Source organism: Anas acuta, chromosome 1 (assembly GCF_963932015.1).
Source record: "Anas acuta chromosome 1, bAnaAcu1.1, whole genome shotgun sequence".
Lineage (NCBI taxonomy): Eukaryota > Metazoa > Chordata > Aves > Anseriformes > Anatidae > Anas > Anas acuta.
Genome location: NC_088979.1, coordinates 75166589 through 75183395, shown reverse-complemented (window position 1 = coordinate 75183395; position 16807 = coordinate 75166589). Strand labels below are relative to the sequence as shown.

The window sequence follows — 16807 nt, the reverse complement described above, 5'->3', positions numbered from 1 at the left end:
CAGTGGTGGCACGTGCGAGCTACTCATATCACCTAACTACCTAACTACAGTCACCTTGGTAAGATGCTCAAATTAGGAAACTGGTCTTTGATACTGGAGAGAAACAGGCTCTTCCAGAAAGCAATTTACAATATGGCTCTCAAAAACACCTGTTTTTGTCAACTCTGTAGCAGTAAAGCTGAGAGTGTTAGCTGTGGGAGTTAAGCTGAGGTGTTCTTCTCTAAAGTTTATTGCTTAATCCAGCTGTTAGGCATTGATATCCTAAATTAAGTCTGTGGAAGCATAAGGCAGTTCTGGCAACGCTGTGAGAGACTGGGGCTTCCCTAAGTTCTTCATGCAATCTCTATCTCTATCTCTATCTCCATCTCCATGCATAAGATCAACCTAACAGGAGAGCTTCCAGTTTCTAAGTACATGCAGATCACGTACAGAGCACTTTCAGGAGAAAACAACTGTGTGCAGGAAAGCAGAGCTCAGTTCTTTTAGCTTGCTCCCAGTGCTTACCACCTACTACATAAGAACTTCCTGGGACTAGGAAGAAAAAACTCCAATTTCCCCAATCTCCTCCAGAATATCCCCAGTGCCCGGGCTGTATGTCCTTTACCTCACTGCCACAAGGCATAAGCCAGGTGCATCACACTCACATCTGAACTCAGCTTGTTACTAAATGTAAGAATCACATATTCGTACAAATCAACCCTGATCTATGCTCCACAAAACTGGCAGCACGGCGTGATGTGGTTATTTGCATGCATGCTATTGCTTTGGCATACAAAGAACCTTCAGCAGAATGTTCTGCGCAGTCACCTCACCCCACCTGAGTGACTCAGCTGTGCTGCAATTGTTATCGGTCAGTACAATCAGGTTCACCCAGGCTAGCAGGTCACGCACTGCCGAGGTACATGTATTTTCCATTTGGGATTTTGCTATTAATGTGTCAGCTAAAACAGATGTGCTTCGTGTGACTCAAAACAGTACCTGAGTATTCCATATATGGACACATTTGTCAAAGGACCCACTGGCTAGATATTTTCCATCGGGACTAAAAGCTACACTGTAGACAGGCTCTTGATGTTTTGTTAGCGTATGGATGCAGACTCCTCGGTCAACGTCCCACAGCCGAACAGTGGAATCAAATGAAGCACTGCAAGAAGCATTGAACACAAAACATGTTTTAATTTGGATGTTAATCCATTTGCAGTTTGATGCTGTAAACATTTGAAGAGAATACAAGATTTTTTTGGCTAAGCAGAAAATGTTTCAAGCAGAAAAGCAGAACACTGTAGACTTTCCGTTCTGAATGACAAGAACTGTTATCTACAGGACTGAATGCTTACATGTGAACCCTTTAACTAGGGATATTTATTGTACAGGGGATCAGATCACAAGCTCAAAGAGGGTCACACTCCTCTTTCTGAGATTCTATCTGCTATTATTCAGGAGGGTAAAATACATATTGTCATTAATAGGATAAACTGTTCTACAGAAATTTCAGTCCTTAATGACTTTACTATTTAATAAATTATCATTCCACAATTTTCTAGAACTGTGGTTCTTTTCATTTTGTTTCAGTGCATTTTTTTTCCCAACAATCTATTTAAATCCCCAACTGTGGGCTTAGAGAAAAGCTAGGGAAATAATTGGTATTAAAAATGATATTAGAAGAACAACTCCAAGAAATTCAAGTTCTTCCCTGTCTACTCTCAGACTGAGGAGTAAAATACATAAAAATCAACACAATTCTTAATTCATAAACCCATGGTACTACCATCAATTGGCATTCTATGAGTAAACATATTTCCTAAACTCAAAGAGTTATGAACAGATTTTAAAGTGGAATTTTAAAGATTATCCACGCATTTCTCGATTAGTTAACAAGACTGTAAAAATTGTCAGTATCTGCTCAGGTGATTTGCATGACCCTTGTTGGAACATATTCCAACTGGCTTAGTGGGCTGCCATCTGTCTCATTAAACACAGTCATTCATAACAACCGGATGCTAGATGTGAAGGTATGATGCTACATTTACAATCTCTTTTATCAAGACAGCTAAAAAATTAAGTATTATATGACTCAGTTCTCCCCTTTTTCGTCTTTTTCAAATATGATTTTTCTCCCTTTGTAACCTCCCTGATTTACAAACATTTTTAATATTATCAGCAGATGGCTTACTAGAATTGTAGACAGGAAGACTGACAGCAAGGCAATGGTGGAGTTACACGTCAAAAAGACAATTCTTTTAGGTAAGAAACAGGGTAAGATTTATTTTTACCTTGCTAACATGATGTTGGAGTTTGGGTTGCTGGTGCCTGGTCCTGTAGGACTCCATTTGATAGTATAAATCTCTTTGCTGTGAGCCTGAAGGTCATGTACACAGGTATCTTGCTTCATACTCCAAATCTAAGTCAGGGTAATTATGAAGGGGGAAAAAGGGCAGTGTTAATCTCAGCTGAACTATTTCAGTTCACTTCATGTTTTTCTTGCCATTTTTAAATGTAATACCTTGACACACACGTATACACATAAACATAACCTAATCTGAATTTATTAATACAGGAGCTTGTCACCTACAATGCAAACATTAGAATAACCCCACTTGGGGCAAGTGCTATGCATGTAATAGTACTTATTCAATAGATCAGAACTGAATAGCCACTGTAGTGTCCATAGCCTATACTGGTATTTTCATACAGAAGCTGAAGTTTTTCTATTTAGAGAGGCTTAGCTTGCAATTTAAGTCACCGATTACAATAGCATTCACCTTAAATAATAAGAATAAAGCGGTTTGTAACTGCTTAGAACCTCACAATTTTCTCTTATGTCAGTCAGCAGCCAGGGCAGATTTTCTTATTCCTCCCGAACTCTGTTTGTTTTCCTGGTGTTTTTAACAGCTTGGATGATGGAACAAGATCAGCTATGCATGCAGTATTACATGGCCAAATACTTTGCAAAATGGTATGAGAATATGCCCAATAGAGAAGACAGGTAATTTAGTAAATCTTAGAAAACTAAGGAAACAAGAATAAGTGAATTCACAGCAGGCAAAATAACTCAAAATTGGTCAGGCAGTTTCAGAAACATACTGAGAATGTAGGAAAAATTTAACTCACTTGTTATAAATCTGCACTATGAGGGAAATGATGTGCTCTAATGCTGAATTTTTGGCAGCATACCTGTCTGCTTTTGGAAATGTTACACAATGCTTAAGCATATTCTATGGCTAACAGGCAGTATGTCCCAAGAAGTTGTAGAAAAGTATCAAATACTCCAAAAAAGAGAAAAGAAAGAAGCCAGAGAAGACTAATTTACAGAGGAAACAGAAGAATTGCCTGAAGACTTGCAGTGCCCATTACTGCAAGGTGACAGAGGCCTTCAGCGAGGCCAGTGACAGCAAACCATTAACTCTGGTGCCAAATTCAGTGGCCAGAAATTTGAACTGGTACCAAGTCACAATGTTTTTTGAAACACATCCTGTGTGGAAATGGGCACCAAAATATGTGCTACCACTGGGTCAGAATGTTTTAGCAGGATATTATCGGTCACTACAAGAATGCTTTATGGTAGAATAACAAATGAGGCGCTCTCTTTATGTCCCTAGCCCTACTGTCTGTAAATTTCCAGTTCTCTGAATAGTCTGGAATAACGTATCTAGAAACTGGAGGGATTAAGATCCCAGAGAGTATGTGGCAAAGGCAGAGAATGGAGCAGAACATACCACGTGGCTACATATTAAGAGAAAACATTCCTAACTGCAGTGTTGACCTAGCTCTTATCTACATTTGCGAGTTTTGCTGTTCTGTTTCCACTCTTACACACAAGCTGTGTGTGTACTAGAAATGCCTCTTGCTTTACCTGTTCCAATCAGCAGTGGAAAGAGATATGAGCCTTAATTAACACAACCATGCTATGAGAAATCTGTATTACAGAACTCTATTCGCAGAACTGTATCTTGCCTGGGATGTTTGCTTTGCTCAGAGGGAACAGCATACATCAACAGCAGTGGTGCCCTAGCTCTGAAGTCCAGCCGAAGGGCTTTGCTGCTACGATATAGAGCTATTCCTATACACAGACTTCATCTAATGCAGCTGGGGAGGGAACGAGACCGAGAGGGGTTTGGGCTTTAGAGCTCTAGAGTGAAAAGCATTTCGGCAAGCCCAGATTCTCCCTGCATTAGCAGTACTTTGCTGGCACAGTGCAATGGCCCAGTTGTGCTGGTAGAGCAGCCTGTGCTATCTCCCAGCCAGATGGATCCCTCTACCTTCAGGCACCTAACAGAGGCACGTAAATCAGCAGTGTAGCTGCCTTAGGCTTTCTGTACAGGTAATGGATAAGGATAGGCGTCTTCAGAGAGCACTTCAGATTTTTACTGGGCTCTGAATATGTATGCCCCACTGATTAGTCCAAGGCTTTACAAAAAAAAAATAAAATAAAAAAAATCAGATGGCTCCAAAGAAATTACTTTCAGACAAAAAGACTCTAAAGGGAAAAGTGTTTATTTTTATTTTTATATTCTTCTCAAAGATTAACCAACAGACTGCTTTTTGGTGTAGGGAGTGAGCTTCTGCTGACAGGCAAGTAGCTGTATATATCTCTATATATGCATAGATATGTATGTATATATCTATATCTATGTGTATATTTAAGCTGTGAATATTCTGTGACAGTGACATATCAGTCACTTGACACTTATCTGGATAGGATATTTCAGTTTTCCCAGTGACTGCTTCTCTATGTTTAATCTTTTACATTGGCTTTAAGAAATACAGGATAAAGTAAAATTATTGTTCACAAAGAGTTTTAAATCATACAGTATATCATTCCAGAAAAGGTAAAAAATAGAAATAACCTTTTTCTTTACTTTTTCAACATCAGGAATGGAAATTATATTACCTTTAATGTCATATCATCGGAGCAAGATGCTAGTAGCATGCCAGATGGGTCCCACTTGATAGCATTAACCTCGTTCTGAAATAAAGAGCGATTTTATTAAGTGAATATTCAAGTTACCTGCATGGTACTGGGCACCCAGCAGAGGGCACTCGTGGTTTATGTCTACAGCAAGTTAAACCGCAAACTACAGCCCCCATTGCTCTGGGCGTGAACAAAGAAGTGCTGCTTCCATAACATGCTATTTAAACATCATCTAGGAATTGTAACCACTTTGTGTTTGTGGACAATACATACAAACAGTCTTCTCACATGTGTTCTAGTACAAAGTCTTTCATGCTTCTCAAATGCTATGATTTAAATAAACCCTCAAACCAGAGAGATTGATGACAGTATTAACCTATTTTTAAACTGAGGTATGTCTTAGGTTAATATTCTGTAGATCTAAGAGATACAAATCTATAATAAAAAAATTGGGGGGGGGGCATAAAGTTTTACTGAGTTGATTATTCTTAGTATTGCAGCTATACAATAATACAGGTCTCTATAAAAAGAGCTGTATGTGTAAATGAAATCCAGCAGGGAATACTGAATATTTTATGACTCTTTCCAGATCAATTTTTCTAGCACTTCATAATTAAGTAAGCCTAATGTGTCCCCTTGGTAATCAGGAAGTTTTCTTTGCCTTTTTTTCAGGGTCATATATACGTAGTAACACTGGGAAAGAAACATTCCACAAAGAGGGAAAATACTGTTTTTTAAAAAGCATAAATTGGCTCACTGAAAACAAACCTGGAAGATATGTTAATTTTATTTGATCCACTTTACTTGTTTCAATTATCATTAAAAGGAACTGTACAGATATTTGAAGTCAAATTTTGGTCCACGTGCAAAATGCTGCGTTTCATATAATCATAAAAACCATCATTCTGTTGGTAGGAACACACAACCTGTCACAAAGTATCAGTACATTATTATTTTAACCACAGACAAGCTAAAGGTCTCAGGATGCACAATTTTTCCTCTGTGGGGAGACAGCAAGGTCTGGACATTAGTATCTAAATTGCAGGTCAGTATCTGATCGCAGTTTTCGCATGAATGAAAGAAAGAAAAAATAGCCTTTGACAGCCATTAAATACTAAAGAAAAGAGGCACAAAATACAGCTTAAACAGATATTAGATGTAATAGATTCTAAAACTGAACAACGACTGGAGGTAAACTGCTCTCTCATTATTCATAGTTCTCATTTACTAAGGAAAATACACCAGTGGAAAACAAAACCTTATTTATTTATGTGCCTTCAGTCTGCAGCTCATGCTACATATAAGTAGTCTCATTGTTTAAGCTGCAGGTTTTGCCTCCTACGATGATTTAGAACAGTTTATCCCTTCTCACAGGCAGTGACTCACTCCTGAAGAATACGCTTTTAGGAAAGCAATGGGATATAACACCTCCAGTGCTAGAATGCACCCTGCAAACACATCAGCTGCCATCATTGTTACATGCAGCTATGACTTAACCACTAACAGTTTGGACTTCTTAAACTTACTGTGTGTCCTTGAAAGGTTTTAACGGGGCGATCACAGCTAAGTCTGCATACGTGAATGCACATGTCAGTGCTGCAGGAGGCAAAAGTAGTGTTGTTCTGCCAGTCTACATCCAGAGCAGGAGCTGTGAAGTACAAACAACAGAAGGAACATTAGGGAACACAGCAAAGAAACAGTAAGCCCAAATAATTTTCCTTCTGTCACCCATCTGGATCACAGGGACTAAAAACTAGTTCTTGGCCTGTTACCTGTAACTAGTTACAGGGATGACAGGGAGTGCCTGAAAGGCACCATGTTTTCTCTTGCAGTTAGATAATCTGGTTGATTTGTAGATCTATTTGTGAATCTTTTGGGTAAGAGTGGGCAATACCATCCTGTGTCTACTTCCACCCTCCTTGCATTCCTCTGTAAGCCAGTTCTACAAAGCAGCTGGAAGAAAACTAATTCTGAAAAAAAGGGGATGATTTCAGCTGGGGCTGGGTTGAATAAGCACATAAAATGGTCCTACGAATTCCAGACACAGCATACAGGAGGGAGAAGCAGCACGTGGCCATCTTCCTTTATACAGTATTTATGCACCAGCCAGTGCAAACCTGTTGTTCTGTGAAGACATACATGGATCAGTAACATCTATGTTCAGTTTCATTTGTCTGGGAATTGATTTAAAATAGGTACATTGGTCAAGACCATCTGAAATCAGAGGTTGTTTCCATAGTGGGTTTGGCATTAATGAAGATTGAACTAATGAAACTTTGTACACAGGTAGCACCTGAACATGTAACCAGCACCTGCGTGCAAAACACACACTTTGCAAAAGTGTAAAAAACCCACAAACTTTTACAGCACTTCACTGCAGACTGAAAGCATGCACAGGAGCAGGTGGGGACTCCTCACACACAGTTTGTTTGTGCTTTCCCCCTCCCACCCCAGAAGAAAGAGTTTAGCTGCCCTCCAGAGGATAACATAAGTCATGCTGAAATACAGAATTCTTCATTTTCTGCACACTCTGGTGAAAAGCAGATGCATCAGAACGAGACCACCATTTAGATAGCAAAGTTGAATCTCTTCCTGGCAACAGCATAATGGAAGTTTATCATTAAAATGAAATCAAGAAATGCCTTACTCAAAGACGTTTTAGAGAAACACTTTTATAATACAGAAGTAAAAAGATACCTGTTCTGCCAAGCCTATTATACTTAAATGCTTTTTCCTGTTCTGATTTTCATGAACTGCAAAGTGAGATAGAACCACATCACCTTCTGAATCATCAGATAGCTCTTTAAATGAGAACTGAGGGCTGAAACTGTATCACATACTAATATTTTCTAGAATACTAATGAAAAAGCCCAATACATCTCCATGACAGTTAAGGAATTTCTGCATTGCAGAACTACAAAGGAAATTTGTGTGAGGAAGGCAGATTACTTCTGAGATTTCCTATGAACATGAATGAGCATCAGGAACAGCAAAGGATTTTGTTTCTCCTGCTGCAAGCTTTGTATTACTGTTTCAGAGCAAACAAAAAGTCTGTCTTCATTGATAGCTGTATGCCTTCAGGGCTAATATCTAGTATGATACATATGAGTTGAAAAGTAATTTTCTGAGAGCCACTGGCAACTAAAGGAATGGATTTTCATTACAGAATAATTTGAATCATATAGTGTTGGTAATTAATACTGATTCATTTATTGGTGTATTTAATCATATATTTACTGGATTAATAACTACATAAAATGGTGTGGAAAAAAACACCAAATGTAGTTTCTGACGCAAGTAATTTAATTGTCAAAGTGTCTCCAAAAACACAGGATACTGGCCAAGTGCTTAAAAACATCTAGAATGTCATCCAGTAAAAGTAAGGGCAAGAGGCCATTAAGAAACTTTGAGGTTATAAACAAGGTTTTCAGATGCCAAATACAGTGAGTAACTTGCTGTTAAGTTTGTTCTGGTGAACAGGTGATACAAGAGATCAAGATGAAGTCTTTGTGTCTTTAAAATCATGTAGGAATGAAGACTCCTGCTGATTTTACAGGGTTTATTTTTGGTCATATGCTTTTTGCCTATCAACAATTGTCTTGATAACTAGCTGCTTTACTTTCCTATGAAAACATATTTGAAATAAGAGAAAAAACAATAGCCTCTCCACATCCCCACTTCAGTTGTGTCTCATGGTCCAAAGATAAACAACACATGTAGTAACAATTTTTCTTGAAGTCTGTTAATGTAGGTGTACGTCAACAGATTGCACTGTGAGATGGAGGCATGTTTTCAACTTGCTAAGAGGAGACGGGAGCAATGTGTCCCTGATGCACATCATTGCTAAGATAGCCACACTTCAATGAACATGATTCTGAAGGGGAAACCCAGCTCTGAGTCCGCAACCACTTACATCAATAGATAGGAAGCAGTAGGCCTAGGAATTTCATTACCTACGTCACTACACAGTGCAAAGTTTGCTGTAGTGGAACAGTTTTGATAGATACATCAACGAGAAGATGAGTGACAAAAATGCCCAGTATGGATATGCTGTGTGCACAGACATATGTTTTGTTTTCTGTCGAATAACCATTTCTATTGCTACTGCATATTAATAACATCTGTGAAAATTTGAGAATGAGACCAACTAGAAACGGAGTTGAAAAATGTGCCAATTAGCTTCTTAAAATCACAAGATAAATATGTTTTTAAACACCATTAAGCACCTTGTAAGTCTGCTGTATGAAAAATGGATTTGTTACAGCGAACACACAGGGTGTTGAACATTTCTAGCATCAGAATCTGGAATGTTTTTGATGGCTTTAAACTCAGTTTGACTATGCCCATCAAAAATATTTAATTGCGACAACTTATCAGGTTTGGATCATGAATTCAGTCATCCTCTTAAAAGTCTGGTCTCAGGTGAATTTAAGATTACATCAATGACTGCCTGTTACTCCAAATTACTCAGTATCTGTGACATCTCCCATCTTCTTGAAAAGAAGATGCACAAGATGCACAAATGACTGTCCAAGTAAGGTTTAGGAACTCAGTGTTGGCAGTTGACTTCTGATAATTAGACAAAGCAATACAGAAGAACTTCAAGTCAAAATTAAAAGTTGAGAAATTCCTGAGGACGTTCATGCTTGCAGTGGTGAAAGCAAGCTGCTGAGAGATCCACATTTGCTTCTTTATGAAGTCTCCATATTAACCTTGATACTATTTAAGCACATAGATAATGGTACAAACATTCAGCTGAGCAGGCACAGCTGATATATAAATCCTCTCGTAGAGTTCACTTTGACTTTCAAAACTGATTCTCACAGAAACCCATCCTTCTGAAAAAGGGACAAACCCACAAAAGTCAGGATAGCTAGGGCACAAAGATCCTGGTTCAAAATTTGCTTTCCTCTGGCAGACAGGTTCTTACAGAAGGATGAATTAGACTGGCAAAATTAAAATGTGTATTTAGTTTTACTAATTTGAATTCTGCAGGAATTACCTGAATGGAAAGGAAACTGTTGTTTAGCTTCTCCTGTGTGAGCATCCCAAATTATTGTTGTCTGCATTGGGAAGAAGGGAAAAAAAGGGTTAGTGACTGTTCAGCTCAGAAAAAGCAAAGAGAGAGAGCACTCACTAAGGAGCAATTGTAAAAGATGGACTGATAAAATTATTGACTGCAGAGAGCCTTGTGTGCTGCACAGCTGAATCAACAGAAATAACTTCCAAATATTACAGAATAATTATATAAGTGTAGATATAGAAGTATCACCCCTACAGAGGAAGTAATGTAACGGCTAAGAATGGACATTTTCTTCTTGAATAATGCTAGAGAACAGTACCACAAGATTTTAATAAGCATTTTGTTACAGCTGTCTCAATTATCTTCTGCAAGTAAGACTTTTCCTTTTTAGCAAGATCCAAGTTGAATTCTATTGCAAACTGAAGCGATACTACATTTCTAATAATTAAATCGCCAAGCAAAATGTTTAACAGCAGAGTACAAATCACTTATTGCCACTGTGGTAGGGTGGGACAGACAGAAGTGTAATTTGCCTACTACAGGTTTAAACCATACCTGCAGCACACATAAGCAATTCCCCAACTCAGTACTACCTTCTGGGTGAACCATCAATTTACTGGGAGTACATACTTTCAGAAAATAAATTCAGGGTTCCTCCCCTTGGTGTTGATGATCATCTTAAGAATCACTGCTGTTATGGGGAACTACTACTGGGAGATAAACGTAGCTGGATATGAGCTAGTATTAAAAGGCATAAAACTCCATTTTCACAAGTATGGGATTCATCTATCCTACAAATCAAATGTACAGGTGTGAGCGAATTTCCCTAGACTGCCTCTGTCAAATGCAGGAGAGGAGTGCTGTCTGTGCATCTAACTGTAACACAGGCCATGCAACTCATCACTTGGAAGTGCCATTTTTCTCTCCATATTTTAAAAGGAAGCCAAGGATGCATCTAATTTTTCAGACATCAAAAGTTAGGTAAGATGAACGCTGTGTTTATTTTTCAGTTTCATTTTTAATGGGTTTCTGCTCATCATCAGCAATCATCTGTCATTTCAATCTCTAATATGCACTCAGCTGAAACTACCATGTTTGGCTTGATTTTGAGTTCAGAACCACCATATTTTGCATGTTTGCATAGGAAACCATATATATTTTATTCAAATACAAGTTTCAATAATTAGATGAGCTAAAAACTGCAGTACCTGTAAGATAACTTCCATCCTTGAAATAGTTACAGTTGATAAAACTATAAACATAAGCAGTGGAAGCAGTTATTTCTTCAACAGAAACATTTAAGATGCAATTTTACACAGGGGGCAAATGGAGTTTGTTTTTTAAAAAACTTTTACACTTAAAATGTACACATAGCCTCAAAAATGTAATCAATCACTTGATCCAAGAATTAAGTGATTAATCCAACACTCACTAGAACAAATTAAAGAAAGGTACACTCCCCAGGACTCCTGGAGCAGAAGAAAATAACCTTATGGAATTCAACAGCACTCTCTGAGTCAGCGCATTTAAATGTTAGAATTATGTATTTTTAAAACTCACTTTATCAACACCAGCACTTAAAATATAATTCCCCTTTTTGTTCCACTTCAGGGCAAATATCGGACCTTTATGTTGACCTAAGGTGCTTGCAAGGTTACCTGGAATAAAGAAAAGGTTAACATTACAATTTGTTTACACATTGCCCAACTTATAGTTGACTGCTGTTAATTGCTTAAGAACGGTAACTGTTGTTTGACTTACCGTCTTCTGTCCATATTCTTGCAAAACCATCGTATGAGCCTGTAGCCAATAGTGTTCCGTCACTCTGTTGGGATATACATCAGTGGCAAAGGTCAATACCAGATGAAATCCGCTTCAGCTAAACTTTAAGGTTTGTGCGTTACGATTTATGGGAAATCTGAGGCCACATACTGAGAATAGATAGTATCGTTATTATATCAACTAAAGTAAAGGTTAGTACTGCAAATACGAAGAGGAAATAAAACCCTCGAACATCCTCTGAAAAACTGGGCTACACCATCAGATAATATTCAAAAGGATTAGACAAGGAAAACAAGGTATAACAAATTCTTTGGGATTGTTCCAGATAACAAACAGATACTACTACATCTTAGACATATAGAGCCTATAAATCATCAACAAATCATGTAAATCCTTACTAAATCCCAGTTAAGTGAATTTCAGGCATCTATACCTGAAAGTAGGACCTAAAAACCTAAGCCACCTACACTCACCATTAACACCTTGAATGCTACCTAACACAAAGAAACTGCTTCCAAGTTGTCTAAACAAAGACTCCCACACATGCCCAGAGGCACAGTGCCATCGTGGGCAGCCTCAGAAAAGTTGAACTCATGGGTCCTAATTATGAGGAAAGAAGCCCAGTAATCATAATTGGCAAATTGTATGTATTCTGCTGGAGAGAGGCCTTCATTGAAGGATAACTCCTGCGTGGCAAACAGTGGAAGATTTAGTGGGCCAGAATGAGAGTAATCAAAAAGGAACTTGGCTCTGTAACTTGGTGAGATAGGTACTGTTAGCACTGAGCATTTAGTCTTTAAGCATTTTAGCATCTGGATTAGGAGTGAGATTCACCCCGTTTACCTCCACAATTTCACAAGTCAGGAGTTAGTCTAAGGGAGTAGCCTAGTCTCCCTCCACAAATAATAGCACCACTTCTGGAGCTATGTGAGCTAACTCGTGATGCCATTTGCTTTAGACTCAGCCCAGACCGCTGTGAATGCACGTGTCCCTTAGAAGGAACCGAGATGACTGCCTTAGATGGCTAAATCTAAGAAAGATGAATCCTATCCTTGGTACCAAAGCACATCATCTGAATATGAACTCTAGAAATAACCTTTCCTGTTATAACGTAAATCACATAAAACAGAGAAGAACTGATGCAATATATTAAGCACTATGTTAATTTCACAGTGGACTATGATTAATATTGTGGTTCTAAATAAACAATAAATGCAGATGGCATTTCTAGCATCATGAGTAGAACACTAGGAAAAAGCATACAATAATCCTTTAAAACGTTATGTGCACTTCAACCCTCCATAGACAGTGAGTCAGCACAACTGTAGATTTAAGTCAAAGGTATAATGATGTAGGGGGAAGAACATCAAAACCCAAGCCAACTTCACTGTGCTATACGCTTACGTGGACCACTGATAAGGACAAAGGTGACAGCAAAAGGGAAAAGGGCAGGAAAGCTCAGCGAAGAGTCATACGGTTTATCCAAAGTCCTTGGTGGTAATTCACTTTTTTTTCTTTTGAAAACGCAAAGCAAGTTGGAAGCAGTTTAATGGTTTAAACTAGGAACATTTCCCTACATTAAGTACTAGCACAATAGCAGTACTGTATCAGTGATCACTGAAGATTGATAAGGCATAGAACTACTAGAAAAAGTATGCCTTTTTGACTTTTCTCGTAACTGCTCTGCACCTTTGCTTGTCTTTGTCTTTCATCTTCCCTCTACCTAGTCAATTCATTTTTTCCTGACAATTTTTCTTCACCATGATGTATACAGGAAACAAGTAATAAACATTCTCGGGCCTTATTTTTATTTGCTTTGTTAACTTACCCGTGTTTTCTGTACTATTCATCAACTTGTTTCATCGTGTCACATAAACAATATATATGGGAAGCTGATTTGTGCAGTGGCCTTATCTTTAACTTTTGTGAAGCACCTAGCTCACCTGAAGGACAATGATATTGCAGTAAAGATTAATCAAATCTTGGTCTCTGTCCAGCAACTGAAACAGATGAGAATCCTTTCTGGTACTTAATTTTTAATCTGCTTTCCTAAGAAACCACAATAATGTGATCACTCTTGCCTGTGCTGATATCAACAAAAGGGACAGAATGAAAGTGATCTCAAAATTAATTAAGGTTCCTGCAAGATTTTTTTAAGTTCCTTTTATGCTGTTCAGTGACAGAATGGAGACATTAAGCAGTCTTAATGCTGCCCAAAGACACCGCCCAGACATTGAGGATTAACAGTATTTGTCTCCTCTGCTCACTTCAGTCATCCCTGTGCACGACTGTATTATCTAAGATAGATGAAAGATTTTGCAGGATGAAAGTTAGCAAAGGATCAGGCAAGAGAGTTCCACCTGGAAAGCGGACAGGTAAAAGAGAACGACTACATACGCTCCATTCAAGACAGACTATAATGTGAGCACATTTTGTTATGCACAACATTAATTCAAATGGGTGAAGATCTTGACAGTCCAATCTCAGAAAAAGCTTCACTGGTGCTTTTATGTCCTTGCATGCCAAAATAAAGTAGTTATGAGATGCAAATACGTTATTAATCAGCTTTCATTACTACATAGATTGCTTATTTAATCTTCATTCTTAAAGTCAGCTAAGTTTATTTTTACCCATGCTCCTAAAAATAGATTATATAAATACATCATCGTTAGGCTTGAAGATGCCAGCAGTACTGGAAAATGACAGCATGTAGGGGAAAGTTCAGACTATTATGGGTATCTGAAACAAGAGGTCAGTAGGTTAGAACAGAGGTTCCGGTCACCTCAGATATAAAAGATACAGAGCAGCAGCTGTAATTGCCTCTGAATTAAATTTAGACAGTTAAAAAACATGCACAGTCTTAGAAGCTAGCTTACATTCCAGTCCAATGAAGTCACGTCCTTATTGCTGGGGACATCGTGTCCTCCTTCTCTTATGCAGTGCCTCAAAACTAGTTGAGTGGAACCACTGTTGCTGTTCTCATTGAGATTCCATATTCTGGCCGTTGAGTCTCCAGATCTATAAAAGCAATCACGCAGAGATGAAAACTTCTCTTGGTGGTGACCCAGCAAACAAAATAAAAACCTCTGTTTCTGCTTTTATTTGAGATAATGTCACAGAATTTCAAATGCAACTTTCCTCTCCATTTCTGACCTTCCTGCACTCCCCATACCTGCAAGAAGAAATTTTAAAGGCTAAAACATGATTAAGTTACACCTATCATCCGAACCCACAACATAACATTATTTGCTTTATTCAAAAAGTTGTACGTTTGTCTGCTCCCTGCATTTTGCACTTCAGACACATTGCCATGACTGAGATGGTCTCGGGGAACTTAACGAACATTGAGACAGAAACACACAGGCTGTGTCCACATGCCTCCCACGAAAGGGGTGCACAGACACATTAAATCCTAATGGCTCGCAGAGTCCCTGGTGTTCCCCAGGGCGGCAGAAAACTGAGGAGAGGAGGACAGGACCTGCAGCATTACCATCCACAGAGGAGCAGTGTCACCTGGCAGCTGCTGTGGGGAAAGGGACCACTAGCAGTGTGACAGAGCTGCTGCAGTGCCTGTTCCCTGGTCCTAATGGAGGATTTTAACCTCCTTCATAGTCAGACTATTTTCTAGGAAGACAGAAACCTTGATTTTGTCTAGAAAATGTGAAGAGGAAGTGAGAAACTTCTTATTATCTCCTTATGAATTATATATTTGTTTTCACTTTGCATAAATCTTCCTTCCAATGAAAAATGTCTCTGAGGTCAGAAATCAATTTACAGCAAGGTGGAAGATATTATGTTTTCTAGTTTACTGGGATTTGTCTCTTGCTTCTCCCTGCCCCTCTCTTTTTAAACGATCGATAACAACAACAACAACAACCAAAACAATCAAGTAAGATAGATTGCTTGTTTTGTCCAGAATGTAATTTTCATTTACATTCGGTACGCAGAAGCTTGGAGCAGCATTGGGATCTCTCTTCTATTTCCTACAATTCATACAGTCAACATTACGTTTTATTGTTGATACATCTGATGTGTTAGCTTTTCCTTTTTTTCAAGTAACGACTAAAACTTCCTTTCCCATAGAGGAGCAAAGATAAAAAGTATTTCCTTGAAAACTAAAAACATGAGATCCACTTTTGCTTTGATAACTCGTGTTTTACTGAAAAAGAGATCTATTGCAAGAGAATTTTAAATTTTCTTCTGGTCCACTAAAAAAACATTTTAATTATTTATACTAAAAGTACCAAGCAAATTTTAAACACTTCATACTTTTCAAGTGCAAATACTGACCAACAGAGCATCCAACTGGACTGATCTTTGTGTATGATTGTATCAATAATTTAGCCAGATTTTACATGATCAGTAGTTTAACCATAAAGGAAAAAACTCTGCCTGTATCGGTGGCTCTGAGGTCTGGTGGGTCACGGCACACCTGGGGAATGTGCCCCCCTCTCCTCTGAACCCTCCGTGTCAGGCTGAGATGTGATGGCTGGCCAGGGCTTTGGCAAGATACCCAGAAGCTACTGCTAGCCAGCCATTCTTTAATTGCTGGCACACATCTTTCACATTAGTGATTAAGAAACAATTTGAATCAGGGTAATTTTTGTCATCATACAGAGCTAGGGTTGTAACACAACTTCTTCAAAGGTTTAGAAAACTGAACACCAATTTTGCACTTATTGGCTAAAAAAATCAATGAAGTTAATCATAAGGCTCAGAAGATGAGGAACATTTTTAGTTGTGGTAATTCACAATAGTGGGAACATAAGTCTTTCATAGGCTGGGGTTACTGGTTAACATGCTAAGTAGGAAATTGCTTCAGTGCTGGCTTCTCCACTACTGAGACTCCGGGCCAGTTCTGCCCTTACTGTAATAATCCAGTTTGTTATTGGACACTCTGAATAAAACACTCAGCCACTTGGCTATCAAACACAATATCCTATTGCTAGTTCTAAAAGGGTTATGCTTTGTTTTTCAACAGTTTTATTTAGTCAGTTTTCTGGCTATGCTTGGGCAATCTTATTTTCCAGTATTTTAATTTTGTTTTTCCATTTTCTTCTTCCTAAGGCTACATAAGCTATTATGTGTCC

At 38.4% G+C, this 16807-nt stretch overlaps 1 protein-coding gene across 10 annotated transcripts in view; it reads right to left on the bottom strand.

Moving 5' to 3' along the window:
* The window catches only part of TBL1X (transducin beta like 1 X-linked), a 198415-nt gene that overhangs the window by 5544 nt on the left and 176064 nt on the right, over positions 1-16807 (bottom strand). For all 10 annotated transcript variants that reach the window (XM_068682574.1, XM_068682540.1, XM_068682512.1 and 7 more), the window contains 8 exons: positions 14594-14735; positions 11697-11760; positions 11496-11593; positions 9915-9975; positions 6439-6560; positions 4892-4966; positions 2274-2401; positions 979-1144 (listed from right to left, as the gene is read on the bottom strand). In XM_068682574.1, the coding sequence (XP_068538675.1) occupies positions 979-1144; positions 2274-2401; positions 4892-4966; positions 6439-6560; positions 9915-9975; positions 11496-11593; positions 11697-11760; positions 14594-14735 (856 nt within the window). The remainder of the gene's footprint in view (positions 1-978; positions 1145-2273; positions 2402-4891; positions 4967-6438; positions 6561-9914; positions 9976-11495; positions 11594-11696; positions 11761-14593; positions 14736-16807) is intronic.